The 14,994-nt window shown below is 34.4% G+C and overlaps 2 protein-coding genes across 2 annotated transcripts; both read left to right on the forward strand.

Moving 5' to 3' along the window:
• The first annotated feature begins 4,878 nt into the window (after positions 1 to 4,878).
• On the forward strand, positions 4,879 to 6,435 carry LOC133866583 (GRAS family protein RAM1-like). The gene has a single exon (XM_062303148.1). It carries the CDS (start codon positions 4,950 to 4,952, stop codon positions 6,351 to 6,353), a length of 1,404 nt encoding a protein of 467 aa, XP_062159132.1. The 5' UTR covers positions 4,879 to 4,949; the 3' UTR covers positions 6,354 to 6,435.
• Positions 6,436 to 8,200: 1,765 nt separating this feature from the next.
• On the forward strand, positions 8,201 to 14,501 carry LOC133866582 (uncharacterized). The gene is made up of 4 exons (XM_062303147.1): positions 8,201 to 8,419; positions 9,056 to 9,161; positions 13,731 to 13,879; positions 13,972 to 14,501. Exons 1-4 carry the CDS (start codon positions 8,279 to 8,281, stop codon positions 14,068 to 14,070), a joined length of 495 nt encoding a protein of 164 aa, XP_062159131.1. The 5' UTR covers positions 8,201 to 8,278; the 3' UTR covers positions 14,071 to 14,501.
• The last annotated feature ends 493 nt before the right edge of the window (positions 14,502 to 14,994 follow it).

Here is a 14,994-nt window from a genome sequence, read left to right on the forward strand (position 1 = left end):
TCGTCCGGACGGATGTTGCTGACTGATGAACGTCTGGACGCTTAACTAAGCCGTCCAGACGGAAACAAAGGATCCTATTTTTCTGAATTGAAATCTATATAGAATCTTTCTGAAATTTCTAAAATAACATTTTTGAAGCTTATGACACTGCAATTTGTTATAATAAGGCTCTTTTCATATTAGAAAAATAATCTCTCAATATCTTGAAGATTCTGAAAATTAAGGCATTTCTGTTAAAGTAGCAACAATACATAATAGTAATTTTATCAACAGAATACGGCCAATCAAAAACTAACAAATATGAAAATATATGCCTTTCACATTGGGTATGGACAAGGGTATTTGGTAAAGAAAATGACATTTTCGTCGGAGAAAGACAAGCTTGACGCCATGATTATACCAAATCCTGGTGGAGGAATAGAACTTTCCTTAGCTTTTCAAGGAATAGCATCTGTCTTTTCAAAAGATTTTAACTGCATGTGGAGCAAAGAATATTCAAATCCAATATTGTGAGGAAAAGCCAAAGGAAAAGACAAATGACTTTCACTTTGTAATCACAGCCTTTATTTGTAACTTTATATATATATATCTCCCCATTAACTTTACATGTTTTTACCCTGGAACATTGTTATATTATTAAATAAATGATTTTATATATATAAGACATGCACCTTGTGATTTAACAAATATTTTAATTAAAATGAAGGTAAATTATAGAATTAAGATTTAAATTTAAGATTATTACTGATATCATGTTAAATCATCGATCATTAAAAAATAATGATATATAGTTTTGTGTATATATATATATAAATAGAGATTTCTAGATACGTTTTACATCTAACGATCCATTTTTCTTGTTTATCTATTATTTTATGTATAGAATAAGACAGAAAAACTATGGACCTCAATAATATAGATCTTATGTGACATAGCTATCGAGAAAGAATATACGTAAGCAAAGTTCGAATTGATGATTGGAAACCTGGTCGCTTAACCCAGGTGATCTTTTACTTATAACTAGCATGTAGGTTAACTGTAATCTTAGTTATGTGTATATAAATTTTTGGATACTTTCTTCTTGCAAGCTCGTTGTTAAGGGTGAATTGTACCTGTTGTTACCGTGCACATACAACAATGATGAATGATATAGAATCAAAAAGAGAGAGAAAGAAAATTGATACAAATTTACGTGATTCGACAATATGCTCATGTCCACAGGAGTGCGGCTAAGTCTCATCGTATTACTCTTTAAGCTTAAGAGAATATAAGTCACTTATTCCAATAGTACCTAATAAGGTTTGTATCATTTCATTAGTATCAAAACTACTTTTCACGTCAAAGAGGGAGCGGCCTATAAGATAGAGTGACCGCCTCTGTGGATGCCGGATTGATAAGAAGCGTGATGATATGTTGCGATTCTAATTGTCTCATATTATATATATCGGTTAAGTGTAATATTAACCATTTGTGTATATATAAACTCTTGTACATCGATCCTTTCTTTACAAGCTTATTTTCAAGGGTACTGAGTTCTACCTAACTCATGTTTGCATATATCGTACTCTTTTTAAAGCCTAAAATGGAATATAACTAGACTTTCCCCTTTCTGTTTTGAGAGGGAGGCATCTAAGGTATTGCAGATGTTTAAAGCATAGTAAAGCCAAGAGACCACATGCTAGCTAGGATTGGTATTCATTTCTGGTTAGATATATAGTAATGGGGCAGGTCAGAAGAAGACCTACTTCAATCTGTTCAAATGGATTATCACAAGTAGACTTACTGCCAGAATTAGAAAGAGTAAAAACTCAATCCACAATAGAGTTCTTTGTAATCTTTGGCATATTCCCCTTTTTTGTGCTTAATTAGTGTGTGTTAATTAGTTGTTTTGATTAGTTTATGTATGTAAATTATGGAGACAAGATTCGAACTTATGATTTTTACTCTAATATCATATCAAATCACTACTTATCGCAAAAATTTAAACAAATAGAATTAGAAACCGGTAAATTTAAACTTAATTATGTCAGGAATTAAGAATATTGGTCGGCATGCAGAATATTGGCTGTCCCCAATTCTTCTCATAAGTAGAAAATCCACTTTTTTTATGGGATCGGATCATGTCAAGCTATATGCATGAGACATACGATGATATATATATACTTTGGCAAATATATCTGCACGAGAAGATGCCACTTGGAATCATCAGCTTGCTTACAGCTAATTAATTAATTAATATATATATATATATATATATATATATATATATATATATATATATATATATATATATATATATATAATACTAAATTGAGCTGTCGATCATGTTGGTAAAGATTGCCGTAACATATCCTCCTCAAAACAAGACAATCAACAGTTAAGGTCATGTGATTTTTGAAGCTCTGCAGATGCCCTCAAAACATTGACTAATTCAGACATGCATGCAGGTATATCGATCTCAATGTAACAACAATTGGCAACTCGATCTATTAATATTATATTATATTATTATTTCTTGCTCTGATGTTCTGTAAATTGCAATGCAACGATCGACCTAAAAGAAGCCGAACCCTAGAGTTCAAGAGAATGTGGTTAAACTAGAAGAAAAGCAGACGGAGAATCAAAGTTGGAAACCATTGAAGGAAACATGATTATACTAATTAATGCCTTCAGATTTTGTTTCCAAATGAACACTAGAAGCTCACTGCTTCTTCTATATAGTATGTTTACAAAGAATATGCCCTGCCAACAAGTGCAATTATATATGCATAGGGAGAATTCATGTTTCTTGTCAAACTCGTAGACCAATTACATTCTAGCCCGGCCTGTTTGTTTCGCGGTAAAATATTTTTTGAAAAATGTTTTCTTTATTTTTAATTGTTTGGGGCAGCGTAAAATATTAGTCAATCTGAAAATATTTTTAGTTGACCAAGTAACAACCTTTACGAGACGTAAAATGGTTTATGATTCTCATTTGCGCGCGTAAACATGCAATTTTTCGCCTCTTTCCCACACTTTCTGACAGACAATTTTGAGATGGCTTTTTACGGAGCCTACTTGTCCGAGAAAGTGGGTCCTCTCACAATTGTCTGCCCAAATTGCAAGCAATATGGACAGACAATTACACTAGATCTCAATCTTACTTCCGAAGGCCTTCTATTTTTGCACACTCGATCTCTTCCTTCTTAGCTCTTCTTCGCTGTCTCTTTCTCTCTCTCTCTCGCAACTCTTCAGATTATATATATGATAATAAATATTTGGTGATTTTTCATATGATAATAACCACTTTTTTAGAAAAATGTTTTCAATTGAAAACATTTACTGACATACAAACTAAGCAATCATCTCCTAACGTTCTCAAAAAGAGAATCAAAATGGAAAGGTTGTCATTCAACAAAAAGCCAACTTGATACCCTAGCTAGGTTTGATCCAATAGGCAGACATACATCCACATTGGGTCACAATAATTGCAACTTAGAATGTTTTTTGTCAAAGGCAAAACAGTTCCTAATTAATTATAAGATTTTGACACAAGAATTGTTTACCCTTATGAAGACAAAAATTCTTTGTAAGAAACTATAAGCTACGCCATCAATTGGATTAGCTAGATATGTACACGAAAGTTTATAGGAAGCTGATAAATATCCTTGTAGCTAGATACAATGAATTGACTTTGGACCTAACTAAAATATGAACCAGATTCAATAGACTGATCGAGGAGCAATACTCTCTCCCAAGATAAAAATGAGAAATGTTTGATTTCATTCTCTTACACATTTTTTGTTCATCTACGTACAAGAGATATGCAAATCCGCCATTGAATTTAGAGATGTGTTTGGTGTCATTTTCTTGCACATCTCTTTTGTAATTTCACCATTGAATTTGTAAAATCACACGTGGTCTCATAAATTCAATGGTAGACTTGCATATCTCTTGTACGGAGATGAACAAGAGATGTGTTGCGCAAGCGAATAAAACCAAACATCTCTTTTGAATTTATGAGACCACACATGTAGATTCCACATATTAAAAGGTAAATTTACAAAAAGTATGAGCAAGAAAATGGCACCAAACACGTCTCGATAAAAAATGCAACCCCCATAGAAAACACAGTCAGATAAGTACTAAGAAAAGGTCTTGGAGAAAGATCAACTGAAGACGAAGTATTTGTTAGGGCATCTAGAAGGGGAGGATGAGGACAATTCTTCAGGGACGGTAGATTGATTCCCCAATTTTCTCGCTACTTTTTGTCTAATGTGCATGGCATCTTCTAAGCCTTCCTAACTACCAAAGGACCCCAAAGAATGCCCTTTCATAGATCTGAAAAGCATCTCGATCATATAATAATCAAAAAAATCAAATAGTTTTCTTGACCTAAAACACTGGTCTTGAAGAATCAAAAGATACCCATCTTATCTCCATATCTCATTTGATAAAAAAAAAGATAAAGAAAGAAAACTATCCAATCTCTCTCGTCTTTGGTTATATTCCCATGTCAAAGAGTAATGCGATCTTGTAGAAATCAACAAGGGCTTGTAAGAAAAAAAATAAAAATAGTAATGCTATTTAGTAGATTGTTATATGACTACCATATAATATATTTGATAATATAATAATTAAAATTAGCAGTTGAATCAAAACTTATAAGGAAAAAATCAATGGTTGATTTTCATTGTCACGTCATCTTAGTTGTGTGGTAGTCATATAACCGTTTACTAAATAGAACATTACTCAAAAGAAAAATTAAGCGTTGATTTTTACTGTCACGTCGTCGATCCTAGTACGTTGTATGATAGTCGTTTTATAACAGTCTATTAAATAACATTTCTATTGAACGAAAGAATATCTGTTAGTTATTCCCATGCTACTCCCTTCCTTAAATACCCAACCATGGCCTTGTCTCCCATGTCCCAAATCTACACACTCTCTCATTCACACACGCAGAGATCATGGAATACACTGATGAGGAGGAGCTTTTGAATCTTAGCCTTGCGATTGTCTCAGAATCTGGTGATGGGAGGACAAGGAAGAGGAAGAGAGGGGATGCTTTGAGCCCAATGCATTCATATGAAGGCTGTGAAGGGAAGATATTTAGGCTTCTTCAAATGAGGGAACAAATGCTAAAACTAGACCGCAAGAGATCACAAGCAGTAGCTGCTGAAGATCATGGAAATGGCCTCCATTTGATCCATTTGTTGCTCATAACAGCCACCGCAGTCGACCAAAACAAGGTCGGCTCTGCTGTGGAGAATCTGACGGAGTTGTACCGGACTGTGTCTCCGACCGGCAGATCGCTGCAACGAGTTGTAGCCTACTTTGCCGACGGTTTGGCCGCAAGGCTTCTCACCCGAAAATCTCCCTTCTACAACATGATCATGAAGGACCCTACAGACGAAGAAGAGTTTCTTGCATTCACCGATCTCTACAGGGTGTCTCCATATTACCAATTTGCTCATTTCACTGCCAACCAGTGCATAATAGAGGCCTTTGAGAAGGAGGAAGACCAAAACAACAGAACATTACATGTTGTCGATTTTGATGTCTCTTATGGGTTCCAATGGCCTTCTCTTATCCAGTCGATTTCCGAAAAGGCATCCAGTGGAAATCGAATATCCCTCCGGATAACAGGATTCGGAAGAACCTTGGAAGAACTGCAAGAAACAGAGGACAGGCTGGTAAGCTTCTCAAAGGGCTTCCGTAACTTGAACTTCGAATTCCAGGGATTGTTAAGAGGCTGCTCCTCCAACTCCAAGCTTAATGTTAACTTAAGGAAGAAGAAGAACGAGACACTGGCAGTAAATTTGGTTTTCTATATGAATACTTTGAATGATGATGAGAAGATTTCTGACACATTGAAATCTGTACATTCGCTTAATCCCTCTGTTATAATCTTAGTGGAACAAGAGGGCAGCCGAAGCCCACGAAGCTTCTTGTCAAGATTCATGGAGTCGTTGCATTGCTTTGCAGCATTGTTTGACTCACTGGATGATTGCCTTCCACTGAAGAGTACAGAGAGGTTGAGCATTGAGAAGAACCATCTTGGTAAAGAGATCAAAAGCTTGCTTAACTATGATAAGAATAGTGATTCAAATTGCTTAACATATGAAAGGATGGAAACGTGGAAGGCAAGAATGGAGAATCATGGTTTCATGGGTATTAAATTAAGCTCCAAGTCTATTATTCAAGCAAAACTTCTTCTGAAAATTAGGAGCCCTTCAACTTGTCCCCTTCAGCTTGAGGGGGAGAGTGGTGGTGGTGGTGGGTTCAGAGTTTCTGAAAGAGATGGAGGAGGCATTTCTCTTGGGTGGCAGGATAGGTGTCTGCTTACAGCCTCTGCATGGCATTGTGTATGATTGATATATAGTCTTCTAACACATTCATTATTTTTGTAAACCTAATTTATTTAGATAATGAATTTGGACAGCTACTTTTTAATGACTGCTTTAGTTATCTAGTTAATTAATCCTTCACACATATAGTCCTTTTGTCAATGTAGCGGCGCGTTGGGAAAGGCATGCAATAATTTGTTGCCTTTTCTGCATGATTTCATATTGTGAAAGGCATATGAAAGGCATGCAATAATTTGTAGATCAGAGCTTGTAAAACTTTCTGATATAACGTTGTGAAAGGCATGCAATAATTTGTTGCCAACCAAAGAAAACCTTTTTAAATAAACGATTGTTCAAGACCCGTTGTGCCCTATTTGTGAACTAGATGTGAAGAATACTAGCTATATTCTGTGGCGATGTCCATCATCAAATGCCCTAGCCGAGGTGATGCTTTCCTATATATCCTAAGCGAGTTATTAGAGAAATTTGAGAAGAAAGAAGTATAACTAATGACCACAATATATAGTCAAGAGAAATATGGGTTCGCAGAAATATAGTAGTATTTGAATATGATCATCTCATCCACCTTTCCCAACTAGTAAGAGGTGAAAAGGAGTTTGTAGAAGAATTTCATGCGATGTAGAAGGCCAATCCTGAAGTCGATATAGGCAATTGATCGATTTGATGATGAGAACACACGCTCAAAAGTCTATAATCATGGCATGTGAGGCACGCCAAAAGGGAAGCAAGCATGACAGCCCATCGTCTAGCAAAAGCAACAATTTTGCAATTTTTTGAGCAAATATAGATGAGAGATTATCCTAGTTTTTATAGTGATAGTTGTAACTGTTGAGCATGATGTATTATCATGTTTTTAATTAAAGCTTGAAATTTTACCTAAAAAAAAAGGTGTTAGTGTACTAACTTTAACATATTATCTTGGTTTGTATAGTAAGAAGTCAAATATATATAAAGTAACTTATATAACATATATTACTTAATGATTAATATCCCTACTTAAATTCATATTACCTATTTTATTATATATATATAGGAAAATGCGGAAAATGCTATTTACACTACACTCACACAACAATGATACAACAGCCCCTCACATGGGGTGAGCCCACAGTCATTGTTGTGTGGGTATAGTACACTAATCAAGTCCCATATATATATATGAACAAGCTATTGAGACGGGTTAAGAAGCCTAGCGAAACTTTATACGACCTAAGCTCATGAGTGTTAAATGAGTCGAACCAAGTTTATACGGGTATTTCTCATGCATTTAATAATTGAGCGAGTTTCTGCTTGCACGATCAAGTTTCTACATTTTCAAACTGAATTCGAATTAACTTTATAAGAGCAAATTATCGAACAAACTTGTTCATTTACCGTCCGAGATAATAATGTGGCTTCTTTTTATCTGTTAAATCAATTATATTTGACATTATACATTTTGGAATATGGGCTTTGTTTGGCAATGTCTTTGCCTGTATAGGATAGTGCTATGACTTTTTTTTTTTTTTTTACTTTTTAAAATTTTTCAATAATAATCAACATCAAAACATTCCAATTTTTTTTCACTTTTTTATATCATATCAATAATTTTTTATTACTATTCAAATAAATAAATTCACTACAATACAAATTTTTTTCACTTTTTTATACAAATTTTTTTTATTTTATTTCACATTTATCACTTTTTACTAATTTTAAAATCTAACTTATCTAATATGCATAAATATTTGCCAAACATACCCATGGATTAAAGCAAAGGAGAGGGGAACCAAGTGGAAATAGAAGTGATGACATGGCAAAGCTTGAACTGGTCAGATCAGATGACGTTAACTCTATATAAATACCTATAAACGGGCGATCTGAGGCATCGACTTCCCGACTCTAGCACAATCTAAAGGCAGCGCAGAGAGCTTTTGGTTTTGAACTCAATGGAGGAGCTGAAATCGGCTATGGACCAGCACATGGAGCAAATGGCCGATCTCGTCCAGAAATTATCCGCCGAGCTCCGTTCCGGTCTTCGTCCCGCCTACGACAACTTCATCGGCTTCTTCCACGCCATCGACTGGAAGGTAACGCCACTCCAATCATTGTTCTGTTTGCTCCACGGAAACCAAAACTTTATATGCAATGCCCAGATCTTAAAATCTCATTTTCTTTCCGGTCCTTACTTTGGTTTTCGAAATGGACTTGAGTGTCCAAAATTCCAAACTCACCCAGATCTTGAATCTTATGCAAATACTCAGTTTCTGTGATAATTTGCTGACTGCAATAAGTCTCATTTGGTGGAAATGGGTTAACCCCCCCCCGTTTTTTTTGGTTTGGTCAGTTCCATAAATAAATCTAATGCTAACATGAATCTAGATTTGCAGCCACGATCATGATAGCCCAACTGAAAATGTGCAGTCTTGTAGATTTATATTATAGTATAAGTGATGCATAACGTAGCTGTCTTATATTGGCTTAACTTGTGGAAAATTGAAATTAAAATCTTCGGAGTTTTGTCTCTCAATGTCAGTGTGTCTGCATTATTATACGTGTTTCATTCATGTTCAGCTGGCTAATATCTCTTCAAAACTGGTTATTTTGTATGTTTGTAAGTATGATTTGTGTGGTTATCATATGGTTTGTGGTTTAGATCCTATTTGTGATGATTTTTTTGATGAATTATTTGTGACGATTATTTGATTTTTTATTGCTTTTGACAGGAACCTTGGTTAGCTTGCTTAATGGGGTTCCATGTCGTGTTGCTGCTGCTAACGATCTTCTCAAGGAAGAATATCAATTTTCAGATGTGCTTGTTCCTTCTTGCGTGTAGGTCTTTTACTTCCATATTCTCTACAGTCATCTTCTGATTTTAGCTATTTAAGTTGCTTATTATTGTTTATGAGAGTTTGATTTTAATTGGTTAAGATAGTTGCTTTCCTTTTTCTTGATATCTTGATAATTGATTTCCTAGTAATCAAAGAAAAAAAAATTTGTTTAACTTGATGAAGGATATGAATTATTTTATTGTTTCCGGGGGGTGGGGTGCTGGAGAATGTGAGGGTTTTTAGTAATAACTCGTGTTAATTGGTTACGTATCTAGGGTATGTGACAAGGGCATTGATGGAATTATATCTATGTCCCTCATTAAGTGAATAAAAGATAAATAGGGATTTATGTCCCATTAGGTTAGGAAAGAAATAAGGGATTGATATTCCCATTAGTAGCCTAAAAATAAGGGATTGATATTCCCATTATTAAGTAGTGGAATTTTAGGAATAGGAAAAGGGAAATGCCCATTGATAACTGAGTAACATGCATGATTTTGATGCAAAGACTAGTTGAATTAGCCATCATGGTCCAAGTTGTGACCGAAGAACATATTACATAGGGCAACATAATCCACCAATTTCTTTAGAACTAGTGGCTGAGGAAATAATTGAAGCACAGGTTGTTTCCCACGTAATAAAGTTTTTGCCTTCAAACACACCAAAAGATGCAAATGGGCACCATCTTCCAAATTGCAGCACTCCTCAGCCTTCCAGACTTCCACCAACAAGCAAACAAGTCAATAACTCTTCTCGGCATAACCCGACATACCAAAACGATTGAAAATATTAGTCCACAAATCGTAAGCCATATCACAGTGAAGAAGAAGATGATCCATAGATTCTCTATCTCTCTTGCACAAGTAACATCTGTCCACAAGCAACATTTGTCCCCGTTTTCATACGCTGTATCTTTGGACGGTGGCGTTTTTGTCCCCACTGGCTATTAGATTTGCTAATTTCCTTGTTCATTTTTCTATTCCTAGTTAAGTGTTTCATTTTGTATACTTCCAGTGTGCTTAACATTAAATATGCAAAAAAATTATGGTGTGCACTCTGCCATCTTGCATTGAAATAAAAAGTCTCTCAAGAGTGCAGAACAATAAGCAATGTAATAAAAGATGTCAATTCACTCGGATGTTCTTTTAAGCACATGATCTTGAAGTTATCTTGACTAGCGCAGTTTTTGTTTTCATTATAATTTAATTTCAAAAATGAAAAACATCACATTCAAACACCAAGATACTTCTCTGTTTAATTAAATTTTTTGTTGCTGCTAAACGACCTGTCATTCAAGACACTACAGCTTGTAGCCCATCAAAACTACTTCTCATGAAGCTAATTGGATTTTAATGGATCTTGTTGAATGATTAAAAGTTTGTTGTTCTATTTTAAATGACATAAATACTGTTTCCAAATTTGAAATAAGATCTACCTTAAATTTATAAGAATCTTTCTTTTTACTTTTTTATAAGTAAATTTAAGAAATGGCACTACCAATATGTAAGCCCCATAAACCTCAATTTACCACAATCTATGTATAATAGGTAAGCAGAACACCATAAATGACAAAATATTACCACAAGAAATGTTCATAAGGAGAGAAAAACTCCTATATATTTGTATACTACAACTACAACATAAAAGAGTTTAAGAGAGATGGGTCAGAAGCTTAAAATCTAAAAGGCTTCCTGTTCAAAGAAAAAGTTGCAGATTTGGTACACCATTTACAAACATGCATATAAAATATTCAACAAAACAAAACTTCGTTTCCTGTTAGAAGCTTCAGGAAGACAGACCTATTCCATGAATCTACAATACATGACACATTGCCACTCAATGAGAGCATATATATGATACACGAACATGAAAATCCAAGTCTATGAGGTTCACCAATACTAACAGTAGTCTTAAATATGAACTATTCTTCCCAAGGGAATTTTGAATGATTTTTTTTTTAATTAAAATAAAATAAAATAAAAAAAACTCACTCTAAATACGTTCATATATGTCATACACCATTGCAGCCTAATTGATTTATTACTGAATATGTTGAAACATCATTATTCTTGTGATTGCAGATATTAAATGTCCCCTTCTATAATGCTTTTAAAAGAAGGAAACATTCTTTTTGAAAGCAATATCTACGAAGATAGTACAATAACCTAATCCCATAAAAAACAAAAAAGTACATCACTATTCAACCAAGTAGTTTAGACAGACCAACCTTTACCTCTTCATCACAAATTGAGCGGAGAAGAAAATGAACCTTGGTATTGTAAAGGATACGGAAGTTCTCAATAGTTTTGTGAATTGATACAACATCTGAAAATGAAAACAAATGTTAAAGTTGATAATTTCAGAACTTTTCTAAACCAGCAAATTTAGTAAACCAATTTTGAAGAAATCATCTCACTAATGGCAGAAGAAACCAAAAATCAACATTATAATTTGATAAACTAAGACCAATGAAAGAAACCAATAGGAGTTTCATCCATCAATGGAGCCTTGGTTTGACGAAGTTCCGCTTTCATTTCAGCAGCAGATGCCTTCCTTTTTCTCCTAGAAGCCATCTCAGATTTCTGCATATTCAATTGAATCAAAAAGGAAAAAAAATTAAGACTCCCATTCTTCCTGAGAACCAAACAGAGCATAAGATTCAAAATTGAAAAGGAGACTGAGAGAGAAGGATCGAACATGAACAGCAGCTTCAATCTCAGACTCAACGAAGACGTCGAGGCGAGCGAAGGAATCGTTGCCTTAAAAATGGAAATTCTGTCACGTTCATGAAAATTCTTGCAAATACATATTCAATTAAAGCATAAAAAATGAAAATTCTTGATTAAGAGAATGTCTGTTAGCTGAACATGATACCATACCCAAGATTGAGAAAGAAATTTGAGAAAAGGGTGAATGGAGGGTTAAAGAGAGAGTTAATGAACGGCCAGGTGGTGTAGGCTTTGTTTTCTCCTCTCCTAAAACCCAACAACTGTTAAACATGCACTTTCATTCAAACACTTAAAACGCTTCTTAACCTTGTGTTTTCATTGAACCATGTTATGATTTTAAACCACCTTGACTTGTGCTTCGGCTATTATATATATATATATATATATGATTCTTGTGATTGAGTTAATGCACTATAGGACTCTTTTCAAAATCCGGCACACCAAGGTGGTCCGGTGGGGATGCAACTGCAGAAACATTTGTGCTCTATTTGAGTTATTCTTGTAGTGTTATAGGGCACTACTTTGGGTTTTAGCGCAGTGCTATCTCAATGCCTCAGATTATCTCCACCGATGGAGGAAAATCTATGTGATAGATTTAGTTATTTGTCCACCAATCTTGTCATCATTCCTTTTCATTTGCAGTTAGAGATAAGCTTTTATTTGCTTGTCTTAGTATGGCTTTGATCTTAATTAAAAATAAAAATCATGGTAGCCTTTCTCAATCTGTACCCAATGAGGATACCTACTTCTATTTCACCTCCTATCTCCATTACCTCAATTGCACTGATGTTCTATGGATGTAGCAGCAGCAACCCATAGTTCCTGGAAATTGTGTGGTAACTCTTCATCTGGCCCCAAACAATTTTCTAGTTGTAATTTCGGATTTATTAAACTAGCATATCACAGTAGTTTATGGATGCATCTAATTATGGGAGATTTTCTTCCATTAAAATTTTATTATTTTAATGGGTGGTACAAACAGTGACAAAAAATTTCCATGGTTACTTTTCCCAATAATTACAGAATGCCATTGCCACAGTACATTTGATTTCTCATAAGACATTGAGATGGATAGCAATTTCTTTTTGGAGTTTTGGAAACCTAGTCTATTCTCTGTCATTGTCTTGATAGATTGACATGATAATTGATTTTCATTTTGTTTTAGTAGTTTATGTAGACAAGTTAATGGTGTGGCCAGCAGTGATTTGACTCTCATATCATCCAAAAAATCCTTTGTTACTTATTCGTTTCATTTCCTTGTTCAGGCTATTGAATTTGTTTATACCATCATATCCCACGTCACATTTTAAGTCATGTATCTACTTTTCCTCTGAAGTTTCACGTTGTACAATGATTTGTGAAAAACTGTTCTAAATCTCTCTTCCAGGAAAGCGAGAGAACTATAATTGTTTCACATGCTAAAATGGGACGTTCAACTATATTTCGAACTTCAACATGTTAAAACATTTTGGAATAACTAAGAGATAGTCTAAAGTTGAAAATCTTAGATGTGTTGCTTTGATGTTTCAATTAAATGTTTCCCATGCACTTGCACTAAATTTATTTCACGTCAGCAGTTTGGTACTTCGCTTTTTAGACATCATTATCTTTTAACTATGGATATATGTACTTTTAGTAAGGCCAGCCATGACTAGGATTGAAGCTCATCATACTCATACCAAATGCACCTGGTGTCGACTTTTAGTATATAACAAAAAAGCTCATCGTTCTGCACTCCAAGTTATGCATGCCATATATAACAAAAAAAATTAGTTTCCCATTCATGCTTATTTTGATTCTCTATGAAACCATGGCCTAATATAAGTGGTGACGTGGTGCAGTGGCTGGTGTATATTTTGCTGAGAATCTCAATAGATTCCTGGGTGAAAATTGGAAGAGCTTTGCCGGGCAGAACTATTTTGATCGGACCGGAGTTTTTCTCTCGACGCTTTGGTCTGGGCCTCTTCTAGTCATTGCTATCCTAATCTTGGTCAGTGTCAATCACTTTGCAACTGAGTTTTTCCCTATGGTAAATGCTTTTTCTCAGTTGTGCTTACTTGGACCTTCTCTTTCCTTTTGCAGGTAAACACTCTCTTTTCCTTATGTCACCTCATTGTTAGATGGAAAAGGGCTGAGCTCACATATCGTGCGAGGCTTGCTCGTAACAACAAGCAGGATTGATTTCCTGTTGCTGTGATGTTGACTGAACACCCCCCCACCCCACAATGTTAATTTGCTAGCCATAGCCAGTAGTGTTTGTCATATTATGATAAATAATAATAAAAAAAAAAAAAAAAAAAAAAATTACTATTTTTTTTTTTTTTGGAACTTTTTGACTTTCCAAGTTTTGAATGGTGTAAAAATGCGCTCAATCCTTGTATACCATTTTGTTTCCGTTTTATAGAATTTACTTCCTTCTTGTCACGGCTATTGTATGTAGACTTGGAGGATTAAGTCCCCTCTTTTCCCCCCTGCTAAAATAAGGGTTTGGGAGTAAGTCTAGCATTTTTCATTCTTTATTCCCTCCTGGCAGTACTTTTGGCCTACTTGAGAGAGATGTTTCTGTAACAATATATTCTATGACCATTTACAGAGGAGGATAATTTCTGATATTTGTCTTCTTTTCAATAGATAGATAAAATATTGTCTGAGGATGAGGTACAAACATGTTGAAATTAGGATGAGAGTAAGGGTAGAAACTACATTTTTATTCTATAATTATCTCATAAATCAACCTTTGGATTTTTATTTTTTATTTTTAAAATAATGACTCATTTAAGGGTTGATTAGGACTGATTCGTTAGCCTTATAGGATAAAAATGTGATTTATAACATTATTTAATTCGGAGTCAGAAGTGAAATCATGTAGTTTACTTTATTAAAAATAATGAAAATAATAATAAAAACCTTATAATCTTGACCCAAAAAAAAGAGCGCTAGGCCAAAAAGACTAATGATTTTATATGCTAATAGTGAAATTGCGATTTATTTTTGTAGTCTAGATTTTTATTTTTATTTTTATTTTTTTATACTATTGCATTTAAAAGCGTATATAATGTTATACCATTCAAAAAACTTAGATGATGTGGTAATATTTTTACTATG

This window comes from Alnus glutinosa, chromosome 4 (genome assembly GCF_958979055.1).
Source record: "Alnus glutinosa chromosome 4, dhAlnGlut1.1, whole genome shotgun sequence".
Lineage (NCBI taxonomy): Eukaryota > Viridiplantae > Streptophyta > Magnoliopsida > Fagales > Betulaceae > Alnus > Alnus glutinosa.

What these genes read in the sequence shown, in the direction of transcription:
- LOC133866583 (XM_062303148.1), top strand. Translation starts at nt 4,950, where the DNA reads ATGGAATACACTGATGAGGAGGAGCTTTTGAATCTTAGCCTTGCGATT.
- LOC133866582 (XM_062303147.1), top strand. Translation starts at nt 8,279, where the DNA reads ATGGAGGAGCTGAAATCGGCTATGGACCAGCACATGGAGCAAATGGCC. An exon ending in TCCACGCCATCGACTGGAAG is followed by an intron (nt 8,420 to 9,055) that starts GTAACGCCACTC and finishes TGCTTTTGACAG; the next exon opens with GAACCTTGGTTAGCTTGCTT. An exon ending in GTGCTTGTTCCTTCTTGCGT is followed by an intron (nt 9,162 to 13,730) that starts GTAGGTCTTTTA and finishes GACGTGGTGCAG; the next exon opens with TGGCTGGTGTATATTTTGCT.